Raw genomic sequence first — 27,986 nt, 5'->3', positions numbered from 1 at the left:
GTAAGTACCCCAAACTGTACTCAGTCTTGTAAATACTTAAATGTAATGCAAAACAACTACAAATAGATGCAAAACAACAAGAACAAAGATTCAAAACAACCACAGAGATGCAAAACAAACACCAAGAGGCTCTAAACACCAACAAAGAGAAATAAAATGACTACAAAGACAGAAAAAAACAGCTCCTTCGTGGGGGCCCTTTTCCACGTCTGTGCCCAGAGACTCGTTGTCTCATGATCCGTCCATGGGTTTAACCAACTGGTAACGTAAAGTAACCGAATATCCTTCACGTGCGAAATAAATAGAGTTTGTTTATGAATGAGGTGTAAAGGAACCGTAAAACCAGTCTGGAACTGTACTGTTAAAAAAAACCAAGCTGAGTGATAAGTTGGTTTCGTGTCAGCAGCGTACACCGCTCACCGTGCGGAGGGGAGGGGGCGGCGGGTGGGGGCGAGTAGGACGGACCGAGGAGGCGACTGACTTCTTTCAAAAATAGTTCACCTCATCACGGCAGCAAACCGGTACAACAGCAGCAGGAGGAGCGGCGGCGGCGGCGGCGGCAGTGGAGGGTGCGAAACATGGTTCTCTACGGGAATAAATAACGGGACCGGGGGAGGATATTATTTAAACCAAAGGGGAGGCCACGGTGGAAAAGAGGAAGCGGATATTTCAAGAGAGAAGAAACAGCTAAAGTCAGTGCCGCACGTTTCAGTGTTGATGTTGGTGTTTTGGCCACGAATACCTGCCGAAAACAGTCCCGGTGAGTAGACCCGGTCTCGCGTACGCGGACTTATAACGTTAAAATATTAGTTTAAGTGGAAGTTGCGGTCGCTTGTGAGGGCAGCTTTCGTTGTAAACGGTGTTCCCGAGTTTGAGCCTGAGAGATTTCAAGTACACATTCATTCGGGGGAACAAGGTGAACAGGGAGTTAAACTTTTCTGCAATATGGCCGCTGAGATGTCACACAGCTTCCCCGAAGGAGGCAGAGCTTAGAAAGAAGGAGCTTTGACTCAGTCTTTTTGAAATTTATGGAAACCCAAAGTGTCCAGAGAGGGACCGTCGAAATACTGTACTTAAAAGTGCCTAATGCGTTGTCCCTCCCAGTCTTGAGTCATAAGTCATGCCCACTTTTCAAATCAAAACTACTATTGGTGTTTGACTGCTGCACTCTTCTGTGGGAGGAACGATGTTCCATTCAAAAATATGGCAATTTTACGTTCCCTGGCTTGTCGCCAAACATTCAGACGTTGTGCAACGCATTTTTAATAGTTTCTGGAAATCGCGAGTGTCCATTGTGAAATTCGGCACACTGCTTGTTCAGGATTTGATTAAGCTTTAGTGACTTGTGCATGTGTGGGCAGCTGCAATGCAACAAGCTGAGTGGGAAGTAGGAAGAGGGTCAGAATAAGGATGACAGTGTCAGGGCTAATAAATTATTTCATAATATTCTGTATTATCGTCAGCAAACTGATTGATCATTACATTTGACCTGTGGGGTCAGATGGAATGATTTATCACACCCCGGGCTGCCGAAAGCTGTTACTGGAGAAGGCCTAAGCATTTTTGGGGCTCAAGCAGCATATGACAGCCCCACCTCCCCAACCCCTCGCCCTAAAGTGTGTTAAAGCATATATAGGTGCAGAAACTGAAGCGGTTTATAAAAAGGATCAGCTCTGCCTGTTGTCCTCGTAAGACTAAGCGGTTCTGGAAGACAATTTTTGTGGGAAAGTTGCAGGAAACTGTAGGAAAAACTGTAAATATCCAGGGGTGCGGTGTATACAAGTAGATTAGTAGTAGTTTCAGAAACTTTTAACATTTAAAAAGTACACAGACCATCGACCAAGTAGCTTTTTGTTAAAAGTAAAACTCAAACATTCAAATGATGGTCAACGTAATCAACAAACCGTACGAGTAGAAACCGTGAGAGAAACAGAGGAGAGTGTAAAAATCCACATCCTGGAGCAAAAACACACTTTGTGGATTTTTTTAAAAATTGTGTACCGAGGCAGGTTTCAGACTTTTCCAAACTGTTGCTCCCTGTGGAGGAAGCTAAAAAGAGAGGGATGACAGAAAGAGAGAGAGAGAGAGAGAGAGAGATCACAGTAACTGATGAGCTGTCCCCTAAAGGCCACTACTTTTTCCCTGATGGCTGCATGCTGTGTACTTTAATTGAGCCGTGGGCGATTTGTTTACATCTTTAACGGGGCAAAATGAGAGGGGAAGCAGTAATTAACCAGCCCACTTTTCCTGGCATGCGCCCTCCTTGCACATGATAACCAGGTATGAAACACAGCTTAGCGTTTCATCCGAATATACCTGCAGAGGTTTCTCCACCGGCCCCTGCTTCGTAACACTACATCTCAGTGCCTCCGTATGGAAATATTTTAGTGGTTGTTGATTTACAGCAGCGCTGAATTGTGTTACTGTCTCTGCTGTGGGTGGGGAGATAATAGCGGCGAGGGTGAAACCTATGATTAGACGCACTCATTCCTATCCGGCCTTTAGTTGGTGTAATTTCTCGGGAATGAAATTATAGTGAAATTTAAGTATTCCTCATTTTGCATGCAGGATCAGTTGGATGGCCCTCCAACACTTGGTGACCTCAGAGTTCTCCACTTGTTTACTGAGTTAATTGCAGTAGAATACGGAGTAATGACAGGAAAGTTAACTCTGAGCAGAGAACCACCGGTTTTTCTCTTTACTCCGTTTGTACAGCAGCTTGTTTTGAATGCCTGCAGTGGTTTACCAAGGTCACTGATACTCTGCTGCCCCATAAGTCCATCTGTTCATTGACTCATTCACTGCTGTAGAGCTGGAGGACTAAATCTGCGGGAATCCAGTACGAATACTTGGATTATTGCTGCTGGGTCCCTGCTTCACAAGAATAATGTGGCAAAGAAATCGGCCAGGGTTTGTAGTTTTAGGTTTACAGATGTCACGCTGATATAGAAGATTGTTGTGATTAGACACTGAATTGAATTTGGGGATCTGTGTCTTTCAACTCCTGAAATCTTTCATGTGAACTTGCCAGTGGCTCATTCAGGTGTTTCAGGACGCAGGTTCAATGTCGAGTGACCGGACGCTTCTGCACTCTTCTTCAAGGCAGCAGACACGACTTTCACTTCCTATCTGTTACACTTTGTTTTTCTCTTTCACTCTCTTCCTGTCGCTCTCACCATCTCAGTTGCTGTCTCTCTCCTTCCTTCCGGCTTCCTCGTACATCTTGATGTCTCTTTGCGTCTCTTCTTCATATCTGCTCCTGCTTTATTTCTCTCCTTCTCTGCCTGCGTCTGTCATTGCTACCGGCGTGACCACTGTACTGTGAGTGCACCACCCCCATCAGCAGAAAACCAGGTCACCAGTCCAGGTTTGACTTCTAAACTTTATTTGGTTGCAATCAACAGGTCAAGGACTTGTGTAACTGTAAATGGAGATGAGTCTGATAACAAATCTTAATAAGTCTGTGATAAGTTTCTACAGCATTCAGAAGGAAAACAGCAGTGTGTTACCGTAAAACAAAGCACTGGACTGTGTTGGTGGAGGCAAGTTGCTTCAGGTATCAGTGAGACTATGAAATATGATCCAGGTGGGATAATAGGTCTGTGGGTTTGAAGGTTTATCAGGTGCAAAATCACTTCTAAATGTCTAAGTGACTCCTGAAAACAACTTGGGAAAGCTAAACTTTTTTTAATGTTTTCCCAACAGGATGACTCAAAATCACAGACTTGAGTCCAGTTCTTGGTCTGTCAGTTCAGGCTTGGCTCTGTGTCTTATTTTGAAGACCTCCACAAAAGGCTCCGCCGTGTCACCACCTCAGAACATGCTATAACTTCTGAACCAGTTCTCCAAGCAGCCCTGGCACTCTAGCCGTCCACCTTAAATGTGTAACAGTATATGCGTTGCTTCTGTTTTTACCTGCCCGGTGACAGCCCCCGGGGGTCGCGCCGGGTCAGCCGGGTTGTCTCTGTGGCGGCATCAGGGATCAAAGGTCAGGAGTGAGGGATTGGAAAAGCAGAGGGAGAGAGTTTTGCTTTTGGTTCAACCTGCTTGTAGGCGGCACAGTTGCAAGTGTTTCTCTGTGGTAAAGAGGCTCTAAGAAAGGCTCGTGTTGAAAGAGATTTTATGGTTTTAAATATCTGTGTATGTTTTTTTTTTTTTGTCAGGGATCAGCTGCAAACTACGCGTTTTGAAAATTAGTGCTGGTTACAGCCCTGCCGTCACGCAAAGCTCTGTGTGGTAATGGGCACACACTGACAAACAGACTGACATTACAACTACAACAAATACTCCTACTGTTCTAAGACGTGTACATTCTTTCAGCAGCATATTGGAATCAGTTCGGGTTAAAGACCTCCATTAATCAGCCAGCGTGGTATCAGCCAGTTCATTCACACGCTCGCCGCTGTCACTGCCCCTCACTGGGCCACATTTGATTTTCAGGAGAGAAACAACATTTATCCTAAAAAAATTTTCCAGCCTTTTGTTAAACACCAAATGACAGTTTATTTGTCCTCCGCTGTGTCTAAAACGCTCGAAGAGCTTTGAGACGCGGCCAAACCACCGGTAATACAGTCAGCTGTACGAAATGCACAAACGCTCAAATTTTTCAATTTCCTGAAACCTCGGCTTTTTAAAAATTAAATTAGAAAGTGGCTGCAGAGCTTTGCGGAGGGATTTGTGGGTCTGGCCAACGAGCCTCATCTGTTTCGTGTGTTACCGTAAAGTCGTTCAGAGGATAAATGGAGCTCATAGGTATTCGAGCAAAGTCTGTGGCTAAAGTTGTGTACTGTATATATATCATGTATAACACACACACACACACACACACACACACACTGGTCAGGTCCTGTCAGGACAGACTGTGAGAATATAGAGCAGCTGCAAGTGGTAATGTAGTCATGTGGCGTGCATGGTGAGTGTGTGGTGGTAAACACCCTCTTACCCCTCTTTAGTACCCCCTCGCCTGCCTGACGCCTGTTCCTGTATCAGTGTCGTCTTCTTCTCCTCACAGCGCGGCGGTGAGGCCCGTATCGGTCATTTCTGTTTGGTTCTTCTTTTGGCTACAAATCCAAACCTGCAGCGCGTGTTTCAGACCGAGAGCGACTGATTCCTGCGAACAGGTGTGTGTTTGTGTGTGTCCGTGTGTGAGAAAGAGAGAGAGAGAGAGAGTGATGTTTTCAGGAGAGAGGAGGAGAATGTGTGTGTTTGCTTTCAGGACCATTTGCCTTGCTCAGGTGTTGGGGCTTCACAAGTGTAACCACTGTTCTAGAGAGATTCTGTAGAGTGTGTGTGTGGCTGTTTAACCACAGGTGCACTGGCTGGGTGGTCTGCACTGATGCGACCCCGCCCATCCCCACATCCCCACCCTCTCTTTTACACACACACACACACACACTGTACAGATGCCAAAATTTAGCTTTTTAAATGTGAAGACTTGACGCTTTTCTTTGTCACTGATGATGTTAGACTTCATGTCTTTTTGGATTTTGGTCTGTTGATCAAACAAAGCAAGACAAGATGTTTAATAATAAACTTGTTGGATGCCAGTTTTAAATACGACGCGTCTTGGTATTAAAGTTGTCTTAAGTTCGGTACAGATTGACAGTTTTCAGTGTCATGATTGAAATCACCTGTGGCATTTGAGGTTGACGACAGGATGCAAAACAGGAACTTCGTATTCTTGTAGCTCACATGTCAACATGTCTGGCGCTGAATCAAGATAGAGAACAGTGCATTTTAAAAAAATTTTACTGTTTGTTTTTCACAGAGCTTTGTGTTTTTGAAGTTTGTTGCATCAGAATTTTTATTTCCTGTGTAACATAATAAACATTTCTGTGAAATGGGCCAGTCTACACGATGAGTACCTTTGAGTATATTGTGAAATACTTTTATTCCTAATTACAGTTTTGAATGCATGACTTTTACTTGTATCACAGTATCTCTACACTGTAAAATTACTACTTTTACTTTAGTGAAGGCTCTGAGCGACATGTGTCTGTCTTGTTCGTGACACCTGGTGACAGGATGTAGCCCCCTGGAGATTCAGGGTGGCCTTATTTCACATCTGACTAAATGCTCTTTAGGTTTTCTGTGCATTAATGTTCATTGTCTAAACTTTCTGCATGAATTCAGTTTCCCCCAACGTGCAGAAATGTTTTGTGGTTGTAGTGTCCATGAGGTTTGAGTTAGACTGTATTTGTGGAAGATCTTTTATTGTGGGAGGATCTGCTGACTCTGCTGTCACCAGAGCTTGTTGGACAGAACTTAATGACAGTGTCAGCGTGTAAAATCATTATATTTGTTATGTTTTGTTAGGCCGTTCAGCATTCGCCGTCTCTCCTAATATTTGTCGCCAGCGCTGTGAAGGAGTGAAGGAACGTGTGTCGTTATTTTTCTCGCCGTTATTTGTCAAATATATAAAGTACATATTAGAATAATAATAAGAACATGGTATTAATTTAATTTAAGGTTTGAATGACCTTACATGATCCACATATTCTGTGCAGAGCAGCTGCGTGATATAAAGTTACTGCAGATCTGATGCTCTAGAGTTGTGTTTCTGATAGCTGATATAAAATACTACCAATAAACATCTTTAAATCAGAGCCAACTGTCATGACTGAGCGTGCAGCAGTCTAACTACTGTACAGAGATGTTGGATTGTGTATCTCACCGGTTGTGTTCAGTGTGTGTCTGTATTAGAGTGTGTGTTCTTTCACGTTATTGTCTTCAGACTGAAAAGACTTTTCAAATTGCCTTTCTCTTCTCTCTGTGTCTCTCCGCTAGACGTCCTTTATTGAGGCTCCTCTGTCCTGTGTGACCCCCCTGACGCAGAGAGGTATGACCACACACACACACACTCACACTCACACACAAAACACCAACACAGTGCATTTAGTGCAACTAGCAATTCAACTGTGTTTTCTAAACTACACTGTATGTTATGCCAGAAGGTAGTGGAAGAGTGTGTGTGTGTGTGTGTTCAGAGCAGTGTGTGTGTTGTTTGTGTGTTTGTTTCCATAAAGCTCAGCAAATGTCAGCCATAATAAAACACCATGGTGCAACGGCAGCGTGCAGCAACGCCCACACAAACACAGAAAAGCAGCCCGCCTGCTGCAGATACCTCTCTGCTACGATTTGTACTTTCCGTGGCCCTAAAGAAAAGACGTTAACCAGCAGATGATCCCTGAACTATCAGAGTTCATACAAAACTAATCATCAGATTAAGATGGATGAAAATAATTGTTAGTGATGCCTGTCCATTCACCCACTGCCGTCATCATCCTACAGTATGTAACTCAGCCTATGCTTTGCTGTGTCAGGTGTACCTGAGTGAGAGTCTGTTCGATTTGGACGTCGTTTTTCAGAAAAAGAATTTGCGGTGACCTGCCTTTGTGCTTCCACGCAGTGACTGGGGGGGAAAAAACGGCAGCCATGCTGTTCCTGCCCCTCTGACACAGTTGGGGGTAATTGCGGGAAGAGTAATTATATCTACGGCGGCTTAAAGCTTTCAGAGTTAAAATAAGAAGCAAACCTCACACGCCAAATGTTCCTCCATGTCAGCTATATGCAGACAGACAGACACACACAGACAGACAGGGTGTAGTTATCACCAAGGCCAGGCTGGAAATAACAATTTACTCACCGTGGGAGTCCAGAGTTGTAACTGATGAGCAAGTGAGACTTTTGGAAACATTCATATGTCTTTTTTTTTTTTTTTTGGCTCGTGTGACATCCACTCTAAACAGCTCTTCATAAAATTAATAAAACTCCAGCAGCAACTTTTTCTCTGACTCCACACGCTCAGCTGTCTTTTTCTTTTTTTAGGGGGAAAACACTTATTTGCTTTTCTGGCATAGAGCCGCTTCATTGATGTTTTAATCTGACTTTACACTAGAAAGAAAATAAGTTTACTTTTTTTTTATCAGCTGGGGACAGTGCCGGGCAAACACTAAAGATGTGTCACTTTATTTTTAGAGAGTTGGAAAATCTTGTTCTGGGAAGTCTTGTTTGCAGTGAACTGTAATTTTTATTCTCCGTATTTATCTGCTTTATTTTTTTTTTTTTTACTTTATCATATTTAAATGTGTCTTTTTTTACAGTGTCTTGCATTTCTTTTCAAATACGCTTTAATGCAGAAAGCACTTTGAGCTACCTTGCTGTTGAAAGGTGCCGTAGAGGTAAACTTGCCTTTCCTTGTTGTTTCCTCTGCTATGAGAGGGTCAGCACGTCCCAGTTTGCAGGCGCACTCAGAAACACAGAGATACAAAGAGGCAGGATGCCAGTCTTTGTCCTCTGAGAGTCAATACGCACGAAGGTTCCCAGCAGCAGAGATTCAGAGAAGCAAAAAACATTCTGTAGCGGCGCAGCATGAAAGTTTTATCTTTATGCAAATGTTCCTGGATGCGTACAAAGGGGAGCCAACAGCAACAGATCTCAGACAAGCAGGTTGTGGAAATAGTTGAATAAGATGCATCCCCATCGAATAAAGTCTGGACCAGGACCACTTTCATTTCCCAGTACTGTTATAATAATAGTAATGCCCATCATCTTTTCAAGTTCTTGTTATTTTTCAAGAAAAAAAAATGCCAAAAATGTCATGGTTGCAGCTTCTGAAAAGTGAGGATTTGCTGTTTTTCTAACATGGACTGTTGGTTGGATAAAACACCTCCTTGTGGACATTCCTCACCGTTTCCTGACATTTTGCAGACTAAATGCTTCATCGATTAAAGGAGAAAATAATCTGAAGATTAAGCGAAGCAGCCCTAAAGGTTATCTGCAAAACACAATTGGTTGCATTTGTGCGGTGCTTTCATCCAAAACACTTTACAGCATGCCTCTCATTTCACACACACATCAGTGGCTGCGAGCCACCATGCAAGGTACTGACCTGACCCTCAGGAGCGCCTGGGGACATTTTGACATAAGAACAGGTGGAGCTGGGGATCAAACCACCAGTGAATGTTAAAATAAGTAAATAATAACTCTCTCTTCCCTGTAGTGACAGTGTTAGAAAGCATTTGCCCAATCAGAGTGCTGAACAAGTCCGAATTCAGTTAGAGGCAAAAATATGTTTGATATTTTCATCTGCGTTTTTTTGCCAAATGAGTCGTCCAGATGGACATGACGGTCGAGTAACTCTAGATGTCCTCTGGACATGGCTGTCTAATGTGCATCTGTAATCGTGTCTTACTCAAGGACACGTTGAAGAAGCGGTGTCCTCGACATGACTCTTGTCAAGTGCAGCTTTACACTTGACTAACTGGTATCAGCAGCCTCTGGAGCGTGTCTGTGAATGAGAAATGGAACAGCTGTATAAAGATGAAGGGTAATGTGAGTGTGTGTGTGTGTGTGTGTGTGTGTGTGTGTGTGTGTGTGTGTGTGTGTGTGTGTGTGTGTGTGTTTCAGAGTGGAGTGTGTGAAAGTGACTGAAAAGAGGAGTCCTTTTGTCTGGATGAAGCATGAAGTCTCCTGGGAAGCTTTCAAATCCTCTCTGGAATGTGTGTGTGCGCGCGAGTGTGTGTGTGTGTGTGCGCGCACGTGTGTGTGTGTGTGTGTGTGTGTGTGTTGGGGGTTGGCTTGTCACCACATTTATACAAGGAATGCAAATATTTGTGCATACGTGCGTGTGTGAGTGTGTTTCAGTTTTGTGGTGTAGTATAACTGTTACCATGGCGACCGAAATCCTCTGGTGTTTTCTGTGTCACCTGACAGCGGTGGTTGACAGCTAACTTTCTTTCCTCCTTTCTTTTTCTTTCTTCTTTTTCTTCACCACCACCACCACCACCACCCTGCCCCCCCCCCCCCCCTCCCCCCCACCCTCTCTTTCTTTTCCCCGTGCCCTTGTTAAGTTGTCTAAATGCCAACCTACAGATCAGATTTCATCAGCTGCTCTCATTAATGTGTTTATTTACCAAGCGCTCAACTCATCCTCTGGTGGCCCTGAATCTGACTCTCTCTGACCCAGCCTCGAGTTTATGTGTGCGGGCGTGGGTGTGTCGCTATGCCTACAGTAAACCTGTGTGTAAAAATAAAAAGTTACGCTTACACGGTTTGTATTTTCCATCCGTGAGACTCCTGTCGAAGGTTTATCTGAATTTTAAGTTACTTTCTAAAATGTTACTTCTACAATTCAGAGTATCCAGGCACCAGTTTGATCTGCAGCAAACTGAACTGATCATTAGACTAGCGGTTGCAGGACGACGCTGTTTATTGTACCAACAAGGCAAAGCATCTTCTCCACCTCCGTCAAACATTACAACTGTCTCAAGATGTTTAGATTTTTTTAAACACTTGGATTGAAACTCAGGTGCTGAGCGTTTTTCATGCTGTGCCGTGTTTTGTGCAGGATGGTGATGGAGGAGGGGGGTCAAAGAGACAGAGGGAGGAGAGATCCGGTGACAGCAGGAGCAGAAGGAAGGCAGATCTTCGTGGAGCTTGGTGAGTGACCTTTGAACCTCAGTGTAAACCTTACCTGGCCTCTGCATGGCGCCCAGGGTGGATTTTGCCTTTTCAGCCCTGCAGCGATCTTTGTCCTTGGATCTTTGCTTATGTCACATGAGATTTTTTCCTTCTAAATGTCGTCGTTTCTTCACAGGGGAGCAGAACTTTGATGCCATTTGTCTTTCTACATATCGAACAGCCTGCAAGCTCAGATTTATACAGAAAAGATGCAACTGTGAGTCAGCGCTGCCTTCCTCTAGTTTCTGAAATAGATTTTTAAAATCAGCATGTGTGCAGATTTCACTGACTCCGCTTCTGTCATTCTAGTGCATCTGATCGACATATACAACGTAATCGAGGCGGTGCGGGACGCCGGGCTGAACGCCGTCGAGCTGAACGCCATCATCTCTGTGACCAGACTGGAAAACCTGGTGTCCTCCCTGTTCAACCAGCTCAGCAAGCGCCTGCCCACCACACACACCATCAACCCCCAAGAGAGCACTGTCCTGTTAGTTGAATTCATATTGGCTGCCATTGAGAGGTAACTGCAGTACAGAGAAGTCACTGTATTCTATTGTTTTCTATAAACATGTATTATAAACCTGTATTTTTCACACTGGGTTGAATGTAAGGGTCAGGGTGACATGTACGAACATGTTTTTGGGTGTTTTCCAGTGAACCAGACAGCCGGCTGACGGTGCTGTCTGTGAAGGCGATGCTGGCCATGCTGTGTGGAGGGAAACTGGTAGATAAACTCCGCTGTGAGTACCACGCGATAACATCACGCGTGACGCAGAATCTGTTACAGATCAACTTTCTCACATTTCCCAGAATGTCTCCTCAAAACTGGCACAAACATGTTGTTGATTTCACAAGTGGACTTTGATTGGAAAAAAAAACAAAAAAAAAAACAGGGACACATCCCAAAACCAGAAACTCGTTGCTGTGTATGAACATTTTCACAAATAAACAAAGTGAAAAGAAAATTTACAACAAGGTAAAGCTGAAAATAAAATCACAGATCTTTTTAATATATATTATCTTTAATATCATCACTACCGCATGTTCAGCTCTGATATCTGAAATAGCTTTTCCATAATTCCAGCAAAGCGCTTTACTTTTCTGTTCTTTCTGTTGGTGGTTTCAAATAAACATTTAGCTTTTACAATTTTCACTGATTTCAGAGTGTGAGCTCTTCTTCTGTATTTTCAGCAGCATTTATGTCAAATAACTTCATTTGCAAAGTTCTTTAAATCTGTCAGCCTGAAATTCAGCATGTATATACTCTTGATGTATACATGTTACATATGTGCCACCTTGTGGAAAACATACGTCAGTGCTGCTGTTTGCTCGTGTTGATTCAGCTGCTGTTGTATTAAACCTGTTGTGGGGACAAAAATCAGTTGACATAGTCACATTACAAAAAGATAAATTCTGCATAATTACATGTCAGTATGAAGACTGTTTTCAGTGGTTATGGCTATAGTGAGGATGGATGTAAGTTAATGTAGCATGTAGCATTCCTAACAGCATGTGTGTGTGTGTGTGCAGATGTGTTTTCTCAGGTATCTGACTCCAACGGTGTGTTGGTGCTGTCCAAGTTTGACAGTTTTCTGAGGGAGGCCCTCAAGTTGCCCACCACCGTACATGAAGGACCGTCCTTCGGCTACACACACACGTTAGCGCGCTCATGCTTCCCACAACAGGTACGGTCACACACCTCAGCTGTCGGGTAATATAATGATTTACTTAGTAGTTTGTAGTTCGTAGTAAAAATTTGTTTTCATTACCTGGATCACTGTTCGGTTCTCAAGTGTTTTGTCTGTTGCATTTGTTGTTGTTGTGTAGAAGAGAGTGATGCTCAACATGTTCCTGGACATCACAGCCAACCCTCCTCAGTGTCTCGTCTGGTTGCCTCTCATACATCGTCTGGCCAATGTGGAGCATGGTACACACACACACACATGCACAGACACACACAGACACACACATACTGTATAAACCAGTTTTAATGGCTGAAGTTTACTTGCACTGCAATAAATGTATTGGTTGCATTTTTACATATGTAGTTATTTTTAATATCATTTAATTTCCATTAAACTTTAAAGTATCTACAGTTGGGATTTTACCACTGCAACATATCAGAAACTAACTTTGGTAATAAACTTTACTGTTCCATATTTTTATCACAATCCTAATAAACAAGTTTGAGACTTTTAAGAATAGAGCTTTAAGAATAAAGAATCAATATAGGCTGATACATCATGATCAGTTTTCCATTATCTTTAACTGAGCATTGGCTCAGTGTCAGTAAGTTTCAGGCCCAAGCGACGTGTTCCTGTGAAGCTCGTGTGTCTTTCAAGGCTGATCGCTAACAGATTCTGCCTTTTCCCTCAGTCTATCACCCCGTGTCATGCTCCTACTGTCGTGGCAACGGCATGACGGGCTTCCGCTATCGCTGCCTCCGTTGCCGTGGTTACCAGCTGTGTCAGAACTGCTTCTGGCGCGGCAACACCAGCGGCTCACACAGCAGCCAGCATCAGATGAAGGAGCACTCGTCCTGGGTGAGTCACCGTGTCATTACTCATTGGTCACACCAGGGGGCACTACCTGTGTGTGTGTGTGTGTGTGAACCCAACCAAACATCACAATGATTAAAAATAAATTAAAATTTGAAACGCGGAATTTTGCCTGAAAAATGATTTATAAGAATTATCAGAAAAGAATTTCCTGTTAATCGACTGGTTGATTAATCTTTTATTGGGCAGTTTGTATGTATGTTTGTATGGAAGAGTCTGAGTCTGAATCTGTAAAGTAACTAATAATAACTTAAGTACTTGGGTAAATGTTCTTGGTTCCATTCCTGCTTGTACTGAATTCAAAAGTCTGAATGGAAATGACACAGTGCCATAAAACTACCATGATATGTCAAAAAACCCTGCTGCAGCCTGAGGGGGAAAATGTTTTCAGTGTAGAAATTATGTATTAATAGATGGGAACACAGTAGTTGAATTATTCATCACTGAGGCTTGGAATAATTTGTCTTATTAATGTTTCAGTTTCAGGAACAAATCTCCTCACTAGTGCAGCTCCAGCCTGTCCAGCAAAATCTCATCATCACAGACAACTCTTCCTAGTAATCCTCTGAAGACTTTGCATATCATTTCCAACAGGATTCTCTTCTGGGCTGAAGTTTATTCTCAGTTTACCAGCACTAATTTTTAATGTTGCGCCCAAGAAACCCCATTTTCCTCTGCCTCGCTGAAGCGAAGCTGATGCCAGAGCCTACAGTAAATTTTAAATCTGTTGGTCTTAAATAGTTTACACTGGATAATCTGTTGAAGCGTGACAAAACAAAAATTAATTTATCCAGACACTACAAAATGTACAGCAAGAATTCAGTTGTAAGTCAGCTATTTTTATTTTTAGCCATTAAGCCAAATCTTTGTTTTACATTTTCAGCGCAATAAATCACAAGCATATCTTTAATGATTTTCTCTAGAGAAACATTTCAGAAAAAATAGTGTGTAGTAAGATCAGACTCATCTATAATCAGACAATAATCAGACCTAAGACGCCCACCTAACCTCGCTAACCTCACCCACATTGTAAGATGACACAATCTTGGTCTTAAACGCAGCTAACATTGCTGCTGTAAATGTCACACGGTCTGTGAACGTTGACCTGAGGTGCGTGCGTGTGTCTTTGTGTGTTTGTGTAGAAGTCGCCGGCGACGAAGCTTGGCCGAGCCCTGAGCAGGACTCTGGGCTGCGTGTCGTCCAGGGAGCCCCCCCACCCAATGTATCCAGAGGAGCCTGAGAGGACGCTTAACCTCGCCAACATAGTGTAAGACCTCACAGCGCTAACACGCCGATGCGTGATGTAAATGTCAGTAAGTTCATGCAGTGCAGTGCAGTGCATAGTGAGTGTTTAGTTAGGCACTGGCATGGTTGAAGGGCTTTGCAGTAGCTGTGTTGTCAACACAAAATAAAAACCCAGTGAAAACACGAAACACTGCAGACTCTTGGCCGACTTTATGGCCCTCACCAGCACAGTTTCATGTACACAGAAAGGTCAGATAACATGTATAAAGTAAAAGTCCCACCTCTTCAGCCTGCCGCTAAGGTAGCTCCGCCCCTTGTGGTGGACCCACACTGTTTGATTTTCCAAACATTGGCGCACTGAATCATTACAGACCTGCAAGCACTGACTAGACTTAGGCCAGCACACAGAGACTGCACTTAGCACAGATGTGAGTATGCTAACAGAGCTGCTTCTGATTAATTCTTCTTTCAAACTTCATTCTTTCTGGATTTCTCTTTTGTTTCAGTTCCCTCTGGATCTGTGTTCGCTCCCTCTCTCTTTCTTTTTCTTTCTTTCCCTCTGGTGATCTTTGGCCTCTCTGTGTTTGCTCAGACTCAGTACAATTCACTATTGCATGAATGCACTCAAAAGCACATGAGAGTGTGTGTGTGTGTGTGTGGGTATGTGAGTGTGAGTGTAAGAATGTGTGTTTTTTGATAGGAAGGCCTTTGTGTTTTAATGACTTAATGTTGACACTTTGTGTTGTTGATAAAATATGTCTGATGCATTGTGTGTTTGTGTTTGTGCAGCCCCACTCGACCTATTGGGAACACCAGTGAGGCCATGTTGCTGTCCTCACCAGCACCTGAGTCCTCCAAGAGGTAAAGACCGACATGAAGAACAGTAAAAAAAAAAAAAAAAAAAAGTTTAGTGCTTTTTCTGTCTGAGTAGAAGTTTTGCAGTTCTCTGCTCGAGGCCATGGGTGATGATCTTTTGAGTCATCATAAACAGGGTGGGTGTCTAATGCCTCAACTAGTGTGTGGTATGTGCAGGTCTTGAACAATCTGAAAAAGCACTGATTTCACTTTGCTCAACAAAAGGCCTTTGAATGCATTACAAGGCCTGAAGTGTCATTCATGAAAGTCCGAAATATGTTTTGTGATTGTGATTTTAGTAAAAAAGAGGTTGAAAATCCCCCCAGTGCTTTTGTTTCAGACCAACAGAACAACAGAGAGTTAATCTGCATTTTTGGAAGATGTCAGCCTGGATTAGATATATAACATATTAAAATATAAGCTCTGAAAAACATAAATTTACAGCTTGTATGTGCAGAACGGATGTGTATTGACGATTACACACATCCATGAAAAAAAAATGCCTGTCAGTGTGAAATAAAGCTGCAGTGCTTCCTGAAAATGGGTGACATGGAATCATAATTGCTGTCCATTATGCTCGCCGCTTATTTCCTGCCTGTTTCTCTGTCGTGCAGTTTGGCAGCGGCTCAGCGTATGAACGAGGAACACGCTCTGATCGCTGCGTATGTGAATCGCCTCCAGAGCAGCCCACGGTGAGAGAGGAGCCGGGGACACAGCGGGGGGTGGTTACGTAAGGGAATCAGGGAGGGTGTGAAGGAGGAGAGCAAGGTGCAACACAGTTAGGCCTCAACTGAGTCAGTGCAAGTTAAATTAAATCTTTGTTGTACTGACGTGCAAAGAGCAAGTGAAAACTGAAATCTAAATCAGTAACAGAGCTCTGAAAGCTGTTGGTTTGCAGGTTGCGGCGTCTGCTCTCTCCTCGTTTGTCCAGGGGTTAAAAGCTGCTGTTCCAGGCGACGTTTACCCTCAATAGCCAGTCATGTGTAAAAGTTACAGTACATCCAAAATTCCACTTTAACATCATCGCTGTGCCCAGCTTTCACTTGGCTTAACTTAAGCGAGTTGGCAGAAATTCGCCAGCGCTGTTTCTGGTCGTCAGGTGCCAGTTCACTAATCCCGAAACTATGAAAAAGTTCCGTTGCCTAAATCTAACATCATTGATTAGAAAACTGTCAATTAGCTGCATGTTCAGCGTCAGCTGGAGCACTGATTCTGCCTGATGTCCCCCCACAGCCCTGTTTACAAATATTTTTTTTTGCTTAGTGCTAAGAACTGGTGGCTTCCCTACAGAATGAGGTGTATTTTCTCCCCTGACATTGATTGTTGGTCACATATCGGCTGTTGTGTTTTATTTTATTTTATTGCCGGCAGTGGTTTGTGTGGGGTCGGCACCCTCTCGTAGTCGTGACATTTTCCTCCGCTGCAGGCTGTGTACTTGATTGTTTTTTCATCAGAAACCAGAATGTGCTGGAAACAGTTGCCCAGTAACAGCGTGGACTTCCACTAGGCACCTACAGTGGCTCACGGGGGACACATGACAGTTTCAAAATAAAAGAAAGAGTTAATGTGTGTTGTACATGTATCATGGCCTCCTCCTTTTTATTTTCTCTTATATTTTTAAACCCTCAGTGGTGTTTTTTTTTTTTTGCTGACAGCCTTTGCTCATACATTTTAACCCCAGAGATAATCTTGCCAAGGAAATGTCATATGTTTTGAGTAGTGTGACTGTGTGCGTGTGGGTGTGAGGGATGGTTGTTTTCAGTGAATGAACTGTCTTGTGACTTCGTGTGCAGATGTAATTTGTTCTCAGGTTTCTGAAGAGACCTTTTGAGAGGTCTCAAAAGAGAGAAATCTTGATCTCAGTGAAATGTCTTGAATAAATAGAGCGTGACTGACTCACTGAATCTTCTTTAAAGAACCTTTTTCATTACATTTACATTTGGCAGGTGCTTTGGTATAAGATGACGTACAAATGAGATCAGGGACAAGCTTTTGAAAATATTTAAAATATGAAATTTCCATCTTATTTGCCTTTTAAAAAAAATAAAAAATATTCCACATCGACTTTTGGCCATTTAAGTGATCATTGGTCTGTGTTGCTGACAGTCAGTTGATTTTCCTGCTCTCTCTGTATGTCCGTAGCGTGGACAGTCCCAGTCGGCAGGACGAGGAGCACAAACTGATCGCCCGCTACACCTCCCGACTGGCAGAGACCGACAGCACAGGAGTGAGTCGATCACACGTGTTTTTTCCCCAACACCGTTACACTGCAAATATACATGTGCACAGGTCTCTGACACATAAAGTGGTGGAGGGTGGTCTCTCAAAACAGCTTCTCTAAATGAAAATCTTCGAGCACCAGTAACTTAGTTGTGTGTGTGTTTCAGGTGATACCTAACCGGAGCATCAACTTTGATGTGAACAAACAGAAGAGGGAGCTAATCGCTCAGCTCGAGTGCAAGAACAGGTAGAAACGTGCGAACAGAAGACGACTTGTTCATTTTAATTAAATTAATTTTTTTTTTGGTTGACTCAAGCACCTTTCTAGTTGTGATTATGAATGGTAAAATTTTTGAAGTAAACATTTTAATACTGCCTAGTAAATACACCAGAGCTGCAGCTAATCAATCAGCCAGTTAATCAGACTCTTTATTTGTTGAGCCCCATTCATACTGTGAATTCTTTGCACTGGACGTCTTCAGATTGGGTCTGTTCAGACAGAATGATTTAGTTTGTGTTTTCTAAATGCAGCAGCTTGTCAGGTTTATATTGTCTAAATCCAACTATTACATTCCTCCCAAAAATCTGCAAAAGCCTGAAGAAATATCTGCGTCTGCTCCCCGTCTTCTCACAGTCTGTTCAGCCATGCAACGCTCTCCCGGCCTTAGCTGAACAGTATGTTTTTCATTTCCCAGAGAGATCTTGGCAGAGATCAAACGTCTCCGTACAGAGCATGACGCAGCCTGCCAGCCCAGCCCGGAGAAGGGCAGCACCAACCCAACTCTGCTGGCTGAGCTTCGCCTGCTCAGGTAAACACGGACTCCGCCGAGGACCAGGTGTTAGGATGAAACTTGCTGTACACATTCGTGCAATAACTTTTAATTTTGCAGATTATTTGTTTAAACTCGAACCTTGTGAGTCCGACACGAGAGCATCATTACCGACGCCAGGACGTCATTTTCAGAAGGGTCGAAGCTTTTCAGCTCCTGCGCCGCGTGCGCTGCATTGTGTACCACAGCGTCAGATATGGCGGGAAATCTGCTGATTTGCTTTGTAGCACAGAGGGAGAGTGCTTTATGGCAGATGGCAGGGACAGATGGTGGATTTTGTGAAAATCTAAAGTAAAAATCACCTTCAACGTGTTTAATGGTTTTTGGTAAAAACAGAACTCTAAGGAAGGGGAAGAGGAGCTGGAAGTGACGGTGTTTATGTGCTCTCGATATAGAACAGTTATTAGCAGGTCATCCACCATGGTCTCGTTTGTTCATGGTAACCAATAGTGTGTTTGAACTATTACTATAATAATCATGTAGGGATACTGGTGTTTTAAAGTGCTACATAGAGGGATTTTTAATGTCACTATATATCGATCTTTTTCATGTAATCCTAGAATCTTTCAAATTCTTATTTTTTATATAATTATTATTTATGTTTTTGTGAAAACAGAATGAGACAATTATGGTGCCACTGTATTTTATTTTATTTTTTATTTTCTTGGATACTACCACTTGGGGGCGCCATACTTGCAGATTTTGCAATTGTACACATAGTGGCTTTAAGTTTTTCGAATCACAATATGCACCATGTGATTTTTAGTGACTTAGTTGACTGTAATATTTAATATATACTGAGGTGTGAGGTTTTGGCCACACTGCTCAGCCCTTAGAAACTTACATTTCTCTGAGAGCTTTAATATTATCTGACTTGGGGATAAATTAAACGCAGAGACACATTAGCTATTACTTGTAATTCAAGGTAACTACACTATTCATATTCTGTATGTGCAGCATCAAGCCTTAGTACATCAATAAACTTAAACACTTGTTCATACACTTAAACAACAAATGTCTGCAAACATAAAGATCATACTGTATTTTACATCGTTGCATCCATATGGCTGAGGATTACGTGTAAGTCTGGTGAGGTCTGCACCCCAGTTGGACTCTGAAAGTCCATTGAAAGTCTGCTTGCGTCCCCCTTGTGGTCTTGATGAATCTAAACAGCACTCAGCACTTGTAGACTTCCTGGGAATGAACCCGAAGGGTCTGCAAGTACGGTGAAGTCTGGACATTTGGATTCAGGCGACTCTCAGCTCCCTGACCAACTCACCTAATGTGTGAATTACAGTTATTATGAGCAATAGTGCTATCTGGAGTTCTCCTATTGTATGAGTTCTTGCACCTCACAATTCCCTCCTTCCTACATGATGTTAATGTGAAGTTTCCACCCTGTATTTGTTAGTTAAGTGGCTGCAGAAGACATCTCTTGTGAAAAGCCTGAAATAATACAGATATTGGTGGAACGCTCTGTCAGTTCCTCCCTTTGCAGCTTTACTTTGTGATCATAATGAGTCAAATCTGGATTTACTGTGTGACTCAGACTCTTGTTTTAGTTGTTTATTTACTCGTTTATCGTAGGATCTGAGGGAAAGCCGAGCAGGGAAGAGAAGAGTTGTGCTTTTGGTTTTAAGTCCCATCCAGATCACAAACTGTTTGGAAACGAGGATTGTAAACACCCCTGTATGTTTGTTGCTCTGCTATGATGTTAGTCACATATGCTGACTCTTAAATCTTGTTTCTGCTGTCATCTCGTTGTAAATAGTGAGACTTTATCATTTGGATTTTGTCTGGATCTAGTTTGTATCCCTCAAATACTTCGAAAGCCTCACTGGTGTAGAGCATTTTAGCGGCGCTAAGTGTGTGGTGGGAGGAGCTGACAGTTTTATATGTATCGTTCCTGATTACATTTTCAAGATCTCAAGGTCTTGGAGGCTTTATGGTCTGCCCCAAACACAAACACTCACTCAGGGAGATGTCAAGGATTTCTAACCTAATGTTCCCTTGTCCTTTAAGCTCCAGCAATCTGTGATTACATCTAATCGCTTTACGTTTTCATTTTTCCTCCGGCAGAGCTCTCACCTTAAGGCTTCTGCTGTTCGATATCCTGAGAGTCTTTTAAGGAAGATCCTGGTGCGCTTAAAAACCTACTTGAGTAACATCGGACTCTTATGTCTGTCTGTATAAGTGTCGGAGGGAGAGAGGAGATTTTCCAGGTTTACAGTTTTATTTCATTCACATTATTTCATTCCAGACTGCACCAGCCAAAATAGCCCAGGCTGCAGATGAGTCCTGTATATGTGGCTAAGCGTAAATTTTCCTGTATGAGTGAACGTCTAATCTCAGAGCTCTTGTCTTTTCCTTGTTGCCCTCTCTGATTTTTCTGTATCCTTCTGACTGTGAGTTGCTTTAGGCTGACTGCAGCTTCTACCCTCAGTGAGTCTTTGTGCTTGGGTTGTTTTATTTCCTGCCTCCTGACACTCTGTAATGTGACAGTAATGGAGGGTAAGCTGGTGTGTGTGTGTGTATGTGTGTGTGTGTGTGTGTGTGTGTGTGTGTGTGTGTGTGTGTGTGTGTGTGTGTGTGTGTGTGTGTGTGTGTGTGTGTGTGTGTGTTGCGTTGCAGACAGAGGAAAGATGAGCTGGAGCAGAGGATGTCGTCGCTGCAAGAGAGCAGGAGGGAACTGATGGTACAGCTGGAGGGACTGATGAAGCTGCTCAAGGTGACACACACAGACGATTGTGTTCAGCATGGTGTATTGTCACCAGGAGAGGGCAAAGTTTCCCCCTTTTTTTTTACCCCCACTCCTCTCTTTTTCTGTTCTGGCGGTGACAAGCCTCGCTTTCCTCTCTGCTACTTCCTCCTTTATCATTTTGCCTCTGCTTCTAGCTCTGACTGTGTCTGACCTCTTCTTTTCCATCCTTTTCCTCCCTGTTTGTTTCCAACTGTCCATGTTGTGGCCCTGTAGGATGAGGAACAGCGACAGGCAGTAAGTTTACCCCCCCTCATGTTGGACTCATGTTGAAATGAGTGATTTACCCCTTTAACGTTCTATTTCAAAATAAGTCCTCCATATTTTGGACTGTAAATGGCCTTTTGAAGAAGTCGGCAGACATTTTTCTGCATCATGTCCGCTGGCAGTTACAGTGGAAAAAGCAAACATAACAAGATTTCTGTGGGTCGTAAACGATGACAGTGATGTGCAACAACCATGTTAAATCCATCTCTCAGGCGCAGGCAGCTGGCTCTTCTCACGCCTCTCCTTCCCGACCAAGTCCATCAACCATGCGCTCTGTAGGTACCGTGTCTCCCCAGGCTCACATGTACCCTCCTCAAGACTCCCTTGCAGGGGTGGGTGGCGACGTACAAGAGGCCTTTGCTCAAGGTAAGAGTGGGATAAAACTTCTGTAATTGTAGGTTTAAATTCCTGTTTATACTGATTTAATTGCTTCAAATATGCTGTGTAACACACAGATTTGATGTTTTGTTTTGAGGAAAGTCAGTTTTGAGCGTTGACGGGTTTCATTAGATGAAATACTGGTGTTGTTCAGTGGAAGTTGTGTAGTGTGGTATCCTGCCATTTTAACTCTGTGCTGGTTAGACAGTGGTTTAGTTTAGTTTAGAGCTCTGAGGTGAAATACGATGAGTAAAATTTATTGAGTTTTCATGTACAATCATGTCAGGGGTTTGTTATTCGGTCCACCCCATTTATATCAGTGAGGAGAGGCTAAATAACAGGAGCATCTCCTTGTCGGACTAACACCTCTTTAAAACTGTTTCGACAAAACACTGAGCATTATGACCTCCATGAAGGTTAGGATTTAGTGCAGGCCCTTTGTATTGAGCTGCATTAGTTTTAGCTGGGTGGTGTCAATAAACTGGCAAACCTTTTGTTTGCAAAAGGTCTAACACTTAAAAAAAAAATATTGGTAATTTCAATGCTCATGTGTAAAACGATTGTTGTGTGTATCCCCAGCTGTGTTTATCACATGCATTTATTGAATCAGTCGTTTCCAGTCAGCCAGTGTTTCATATTAGTTTCACTTATTAACAGTTCGCGGTGCACTGTAAAACCTTCAGACCATAATACGAACCAGTTGACAAGAACGGTTAGTTCAACAAGTGGCCCAATTGTCCAGGAAATGCTGTGTCACAATAAAACATGTTGTTTAACGAGAGAACACATTCGGCTCATTGTCAGAAAATTGGTGTCAAATCAAATTTAAAAGTAAAAACTGTTTTAAGCTGTAGGATATGTGCTGCTGTGATCTGTAACTCTGGCTAATGACTATTGTTTTCTTTCTTCACATCTCTCTCTCACTTCAGGTCCAAGAAGGAACCTGAGGAACGACCTCCTGGTAGCAGCCGACTCCATCACCAACACTGTGTCCTCGCTGGTCAAAGAGCTCCACTCTGGTACATAGAAACACAACAAAAAGAAAACGCACACTGCCTTTGACGTTCTTGGAGCATCTTTGTAGCTTCTAGACAGTCTGTTTTTTACGAATGATGTGAGAAATAACTTGCTTCCTGATTCTATCCGTCAGTTTTGGGCATGAAAATAAAGACAGAAAAGTTCATTTTTCAAAGTTTTATTTTGAAGCCAAACAGAAGATAATGACATTTGGGTCTGACGCATTCACATTTTTTACTCTTTCCTCTCCTTTCTCACTAGATGATGGTCGGGAGGAGGAGGAGAGATTGCTGAACGGGAAGGACAGAGGTACATTAGTTTCTTCAAGGACTGTCTCATTTTCTCATTGAATTAATATCTTTTCTTTCCTAACTCCACTTCCTACCTAAAGCAGAAATAAAGCAGAAGCACTAAAAATCACTATGAAGCTTTACCGTTGCACTGGAGTTTCACTAACATGAGTTTCTTTCCAAGTTGCTGAATTAACATGTCTGTAGCCAGATGCTAATAATCAGTGTCTTTAGGTTTTACCTTTATCCTGTAAAACCAAAACAACCAAAACCCCAGTCCACCATTGACTCTGCTTCCTTTTATAGGGTTTTTCTGAAAATGTTCACATAAAAGGTGGTAAGACCTGGTGAGTTTTTAAAAACCAAAATCAATCCATTGTTAATCTATTTTGCATGACCAAGTGTAACTGTGTTACTCAAGGAAAATAATAATGATTTGATCTCATGACAGAAAAAGGTTTGGCTATTTTTTCCGGACTTGAAGAGCCCTCGGCTACAAGTGTCAAAATCTAGTTTAGATCTAGAAGATCCAGAAGATCTAGCTCTAGAAGATCTTCATTATTTTAGTTTGCGGTGTGATCATTTGTTGTAAAACTGTGTTTAATTGATTAATCGACTAATCATTTCGGCTCTTGAGTGCCGGTTGATGTTTGGTTGCCTGAAACCGTCATGTCATTGTGAGGGTCAGTTGTGGCCCAAGGTTAAGGAAGTTAATCTGGTCATGCACACATCAGCTGAGCGGTTGTTGTCTCTCAGCTCTCGAGGACATGATCAAATTGACTTAAGTAGAAGTAGCAAAATCACGATGAAAAAATACTCCATTACAAATAAAAGTCCTGCGTTTAAATCCTAGTTTAATTAAACATATTAATATATTTTTTTGTATATATTCATTGTTTCTTTTGTGGAGATAATGAAACTGGGTCTAATTTTTCTTTTTCACATGTAAAAGCCGCCCTGACTCACATCGTGCTGTACCTTTCCTGCACGTCTTTCTGTGTCTTCTATGCGACCACGTCCGCGCTCTCTACGCAACTCCGCTTCTTCTCCAGGAGCTCTCGTCGTTACTATAGCAAGCTTCATTAACGTGCCATCTCATTAGCCGTGCTTTATGGAGCCCCTCCTCTTTACGAGAGGACTCCCTGCAGAGACGAAGTGCGGAAACCGCTTCCTGGTCTGCTCCCCGGGCTCAGACTAAATACTCATTAGAATACTAACCTGCTGTACTAACCCACAGACCCCTGAACAGCCAGACAGACAGGAGGCCAGGGTTCAGCCTGCATGTCCAACAGTTAAGTCTAAGATTTTGAAGAAAAATTACTGTTAGATTGTCTACAATAGAGTGTTTTTTCTCTGGATTTACTTAATTTGCGTAGCACCTGCCAAGTACAGTCTTGTTTTATGTTTCTATGCTAAGAACTGGTCTGGTTCTTATTACAGTTTCTGGCAGAAACCTGTGGCACTTGTTTCAGCTTCATACTGCACTGTCTTCTGCTATAGCTGCTAACAAAACTTTCTTTCTCTCTCCAGCAGGTTGAAATGATCGGAGGAGAAACAAAATCAGTAAGTCATCTCATGTGATTCCACCTTTTTTATTTCATTATAGTAGTTTAAAAAATCAACAAAACAAAAGCGTTACTTTGCTAGTTTGCTCGGTATTTTGCTCAGTTAAGACAAATTTTCAGCACTCGGTGTAATCACAGTATGGTACAAACAAGCTGCCACTCAGCCTTTCATTATTTAATCATAAATCAGTCTGTAAATGTATACGAATGTTAGAAAGACAGACTCTTAGAAACATTTGTGGTTTAGTACAAAAACAGGCTGCATTCATGTTTTATGTGAATGATTTGATGACTCAAAGCAACAACTTGTTTATGTGTTTGAACGTGTTTGCACAGGCCTCCGAACGGCCTGTTTTTGGTTCCTCCTTGTCAGCTTTGAAGGCACTTTGTGGTGTTTTTATTTGAGCTCACGTTCGGTGGGAAACTAGATGTTGCAGCATCAACCAGATACAGTTGTGCCGGGAGCTAGATGAGTTTCCTGAAATGAGAAATTCAGAATTTGAATCACAAAATTACCTGATTAAAAACAATGGAAAAAAATGTCCGTACAATAAATGTGAAGCAACAACCAGCAGCCAACTAGCTTAGCTTAGCAGAGAAACTTGGGTAAACAGGGGTAAACAGCTAGCCTGGCCCTGCGACCGTTTGTTTAATCTGTACATAAAATACAGACACCCTAAAATGTTGAACTATTCCTTTAAATCCATTTAACAGAATATAAAGAATAAAATTAGCTTGTGATCGATGGTGTGACTGATCTGTCACTCTCTCCTCAGGCAGAGTGATGCTTCATCACGGCCAAAGAAGACCGACCCTGCAGGGACTGAAGTGTATCTACTTATATTCATTGTTAGCCAATGGGGATTAGAGCTCCACTGCCAATCAACCAATCACGATGCTGGACACCAAATGACCGCCCTGCCCCAGGGGCCCTACTGATGTATAGCTGTGATTCTGTGTGTGTGTGTCTTGCCACTGTGGTTTTACTTTTGTTTTGATTTGATCGCGCATAGCTGAACGAGGAATCTGAAACCTACTGATTTGTGTTGTAGCGTGTGTGCGTGTGCGCGCTCTGCGTTTGCGAAGTGCGAAGGGGTCGAGCAAGTGAGAGAGACTCTGCGAGGAGACAGGAAGGTGTGTTTAGGAAATTTGTGAAGGTTCGAAAAAAAGCAGGAAAGTTTCAGGATCAGGATGGAGATACAGTATGTAACCGTGTTTGAGGGAAGAAGTGGAGGAAGAACAGAGGAAAGTCGAAAAGACGAGAGGGGAGATGTTGCGTTTTTAAGTTTCGGCACTGTGTGCTTACTATTTATTGCTTTGATTTGAGTTTTGGCATTTATTCATTCGGTTTGAGTGTTTCTGTGTACATGAGTGTGGTCAGGCCCTGCTGAGACGATAAGCTTTAATGGGATGTTTCCTGCTGCATCCACCCCAGCCAGGCACCCTGTCTGGCTGGGGCGAGGCAGAGCGAACAGTTGAAGTCTTGGTCCTGGTCCAGGTGTCTGAAACCTGGATGAGATTAGTGCCATGGGTGCTGGTGTGATAGCAGCTCAGGTTGTCCATGCCTCTCTGTGGATTCCCGGTACTGCAGTGGGACTACAGTTAAAGAGGAGGTATCTGATTACTCTGTGTGTGTGTGTGTGTGTGTGTGTGTGTGTGTGTGTGTGTGTGTGTGTGTGTGTGTGAGTGAATATAAAACCATTTGCTTCAACAGGGTCGGTGTAGCAGTAGAGTAGCAAAGTGGGTGGAGTGGGTAAATTTTATCCCCATTTTAAAAGTTTTCTTTTAAAGGGTCAGTTCACACAAGATTACACTTCTTTTTTTCTGGTTTAGTGTTTTCCAAACAGGGCGTACCAGGATAAATCGTGCGATTACTGAAGGAAAGTTTTTTTTTTTTCTGATTTATCTACACAATCAGGTCCACATTTGTTTACACTCACATTTTCATTAATTTATGTCTTTGTGTCAGTTCTGTTTAAGGCCATAACCTGTGATTCAGGGACTCATTTGCTTCGTTTTGAAGCGTTATACAGATTAGGAACCGCTGTGCTACTGTTATCAAACCGTCCAGATAGTCTAGGGTTTATTTGTAAGAGGTTACAGATGTTTGTCTCTTAAGATTTTTGCCTCAACTGTAACACCTCCTCCTAACAAACAGCTAGCGAGCGTCAGAGTAACAGAGGTATCTTATAACCTAGCTAGCATCCAGCTACTAGAAATAGGTCCAGGTCGCTCAGCCTGTTTACTGACACATTGAAGAATTGCGTCCAGTTAGGAATCAAAAGCGTGAAGAACATTTCTTCACAGAAACAATGTCCATGTTACTCTGGATAATCCACAAAACACACAGAACAGTTTCCCCTGACTTTTTACTGAACAAACAGTTCCTAAGAAAACTGTTCTGAATGTGTGTTGTGTAATTTGTGTGAACTGATCCTTTGATTTTGTGTTTCCCCAAGAGCTACATGGGAGTCTCCTGGGTAATTTAATCGTATTACAGCATTATGTTAGTACCATCGGATGTACGGATTTTAATATTGTTTCTGAAAAATCACATTTTCAGTCGTTAATGAAGAATAATAAGAAATAAGGACTTGAAAAACCACAATACCCATGAGCCTCAGTGGCCCAGAAAGTAGTCAGAGACAAATCAGAGCTGCAGCAAAGTCAAAAAGCTTCACTTTCTTTAACCAGGAACAAATCTCAGTGCTGTAGTTGAAAACTTTTTTTCCAAAGATTTTTTTTTCATCGCAGTTGCTCTTATTTCGAACTGACGATTCAACCAGCAGTTTTCTGTCCGTTCACATCACCTATGCAAAAAAAAAAAAACAAAAGAAAAAACTGAATGTGACTTTTGCTTTCTAAACACAAATGATCTTCTCACACTTTGCTTCTCTGTGCTGCCTTTTAAGCTTCCCGTAAAATCCATTTGATTGTGGAAGTTGAGGTTTTCTGTGGATGTCGGATTACACCCAGCACCGTTAAAATCTTCAGGCCGAGATCTTTATGCAAATCTAACATGACCCAAAGTGACTCACTGAGCTTGTGTCAGGTCGGGTTGGTTTTATTTTTCAGCAGCTGTGAGATATTTTTTTTGTTTGTTTTTTTTTTTATCATCAACATGTTTTCAACACTTTTTTAGCTTTTCAGGTTTTGGTTTGTGCTTATAGGAAGCTGTACTTTGCTGTAATGTACAGTTCTGGATGAGTTTTCAGTTGGAGAGTTGGTTTGTTTTTGTTTTTTTTTTTCTCTCTTTCACCAGCCCTCCAATTTTTTGACTGACTGCCTGTGGCTGGAATGATCACATTTTCAGTCCGCTGGATGATTGACTGACTGTACGGATGATTTGATAAATGAATGAGCTCGTGTTTCAGCGTGTATGTGTGAAAGACAGAGCGAGAGAGTGAGAGATATCAAGACTGACAGGACAGACGCGTCCTGACATGAAACTGTAAACACATTCAGCTCTGAACGTGCTGGAGCTGACGGTGTGAGTGAAAAGTGTGGATCATCTGCAATAAATAATATTTAACGTCAAA

General features: G+C 42.5%; 1 protein-coding gene across 11 annotated transcripts; it reads left to right on the top strand.

The window, feature by feature from the left end:
* The first annotated feature begins 522 nt into the window (after positions 1-522).
* On the top strand, positions 523-27,986 carry dtnba (dystrobrevin, beta a). 11 transcript variants are annotated; one of them, XR_005896493.1, is made up of 24 exons: positions 523-760; positions 6,787-6,838; positions 10,349-10,440; positions 10,598-10,678; positions 10,771-10,984; positions 11,119-11,204; positions 11,995-12,149; positions 12,292-12,391; positions 12,841-13,007; positions 14,165-14,289; positions 15,057-15,128; positions 15,737-15,814; positions 17,265-17,349; positions 17,510-17,589; positions 18,038-18,151; positions 20,804-20,900; positions 21,147-21,167; positions 21,410-21,563; positions 22,505-22,594; positions 22,854-22,901; positions 23,189-23,229; positions 24,120-24,173; positions 24,416-24,445; positions 25,224-27,986. XR_005896493.1 is itself a non-coding variant. In XM_041065163.1 (22 exons), the coding sequence occupies exons 3-21, from the start codon at positions 10,350-10,352 to the stop codon at positions 24,418-24,420; spliced, it is 1,863 nt and encodes a 620-aa protein (XP_040921097.1). In that variant the 5' UTR covers positions 523-760; positions 6,787-6,838; position 10,349; the 3' UTR covers positions 24,421-24,445; positions 25,224-27,986. The 11 variants fall into 11 exon arrangements, 2 of the variants coding, with proteins under 2 accessions (XP_040921097.1, XP_040921096.1); XR_005896492.1 differs by having other exon boundaries at positions 24,413-24,445; XR_005896495.1 differs by lacking the exon at positions 23,189-23,229 and having other exon boundaries at positions 24,120-24,174.

Source organism: Toxotes jaculatrix, chromosome 19 (genome assembly GCF_017976425.1).
Source record: "Toxotes jaculatrix isolate fToxJac2 chromosome 19, fToxJac2.pri, whole genome shotgun sequence".
In the NCBI taxonomy this organism is placed as follows: domain Eukaryota; kingdom Metazoa; phylum Chordata; class Actinopteri; family Toxotidae; genus Toxotes; species Toxotes jaculatrix.
The sequence above is the reverse complement of the archived record's forward strand: the minus strand, read 5'-3'. Positions and strand labels throughout refer to the sequence as shown.

What these genes read in the sequence shown, in the direction of transcription:
- dtnba (XM_041065162.1), top strand. Translation starts at nt 10,350, where the DNA reads ATGGTGATGGAGGAGGGGGGTCAAAGAGACAGAGGGAGGAGAGATCCG. An exon ending in GCAGATCTTCGTGGAGCTTG is followed by an intron (nt 10,441 to 10,597) that starts GTGAGTGACCTT and finishes GTTTCTTCACAG; the next exon opens with GGGAGCAGAACTTTGATGCC. An exon ending in GGTCAAAGAGCTCCACTCTG is followed by an intron (nt 22,595 to 22,853) that starts GTACATAGAAAC and finishes CTTTCTCACTAG; the next exon opens with ATGATGGTCGGGAGGAGGAG.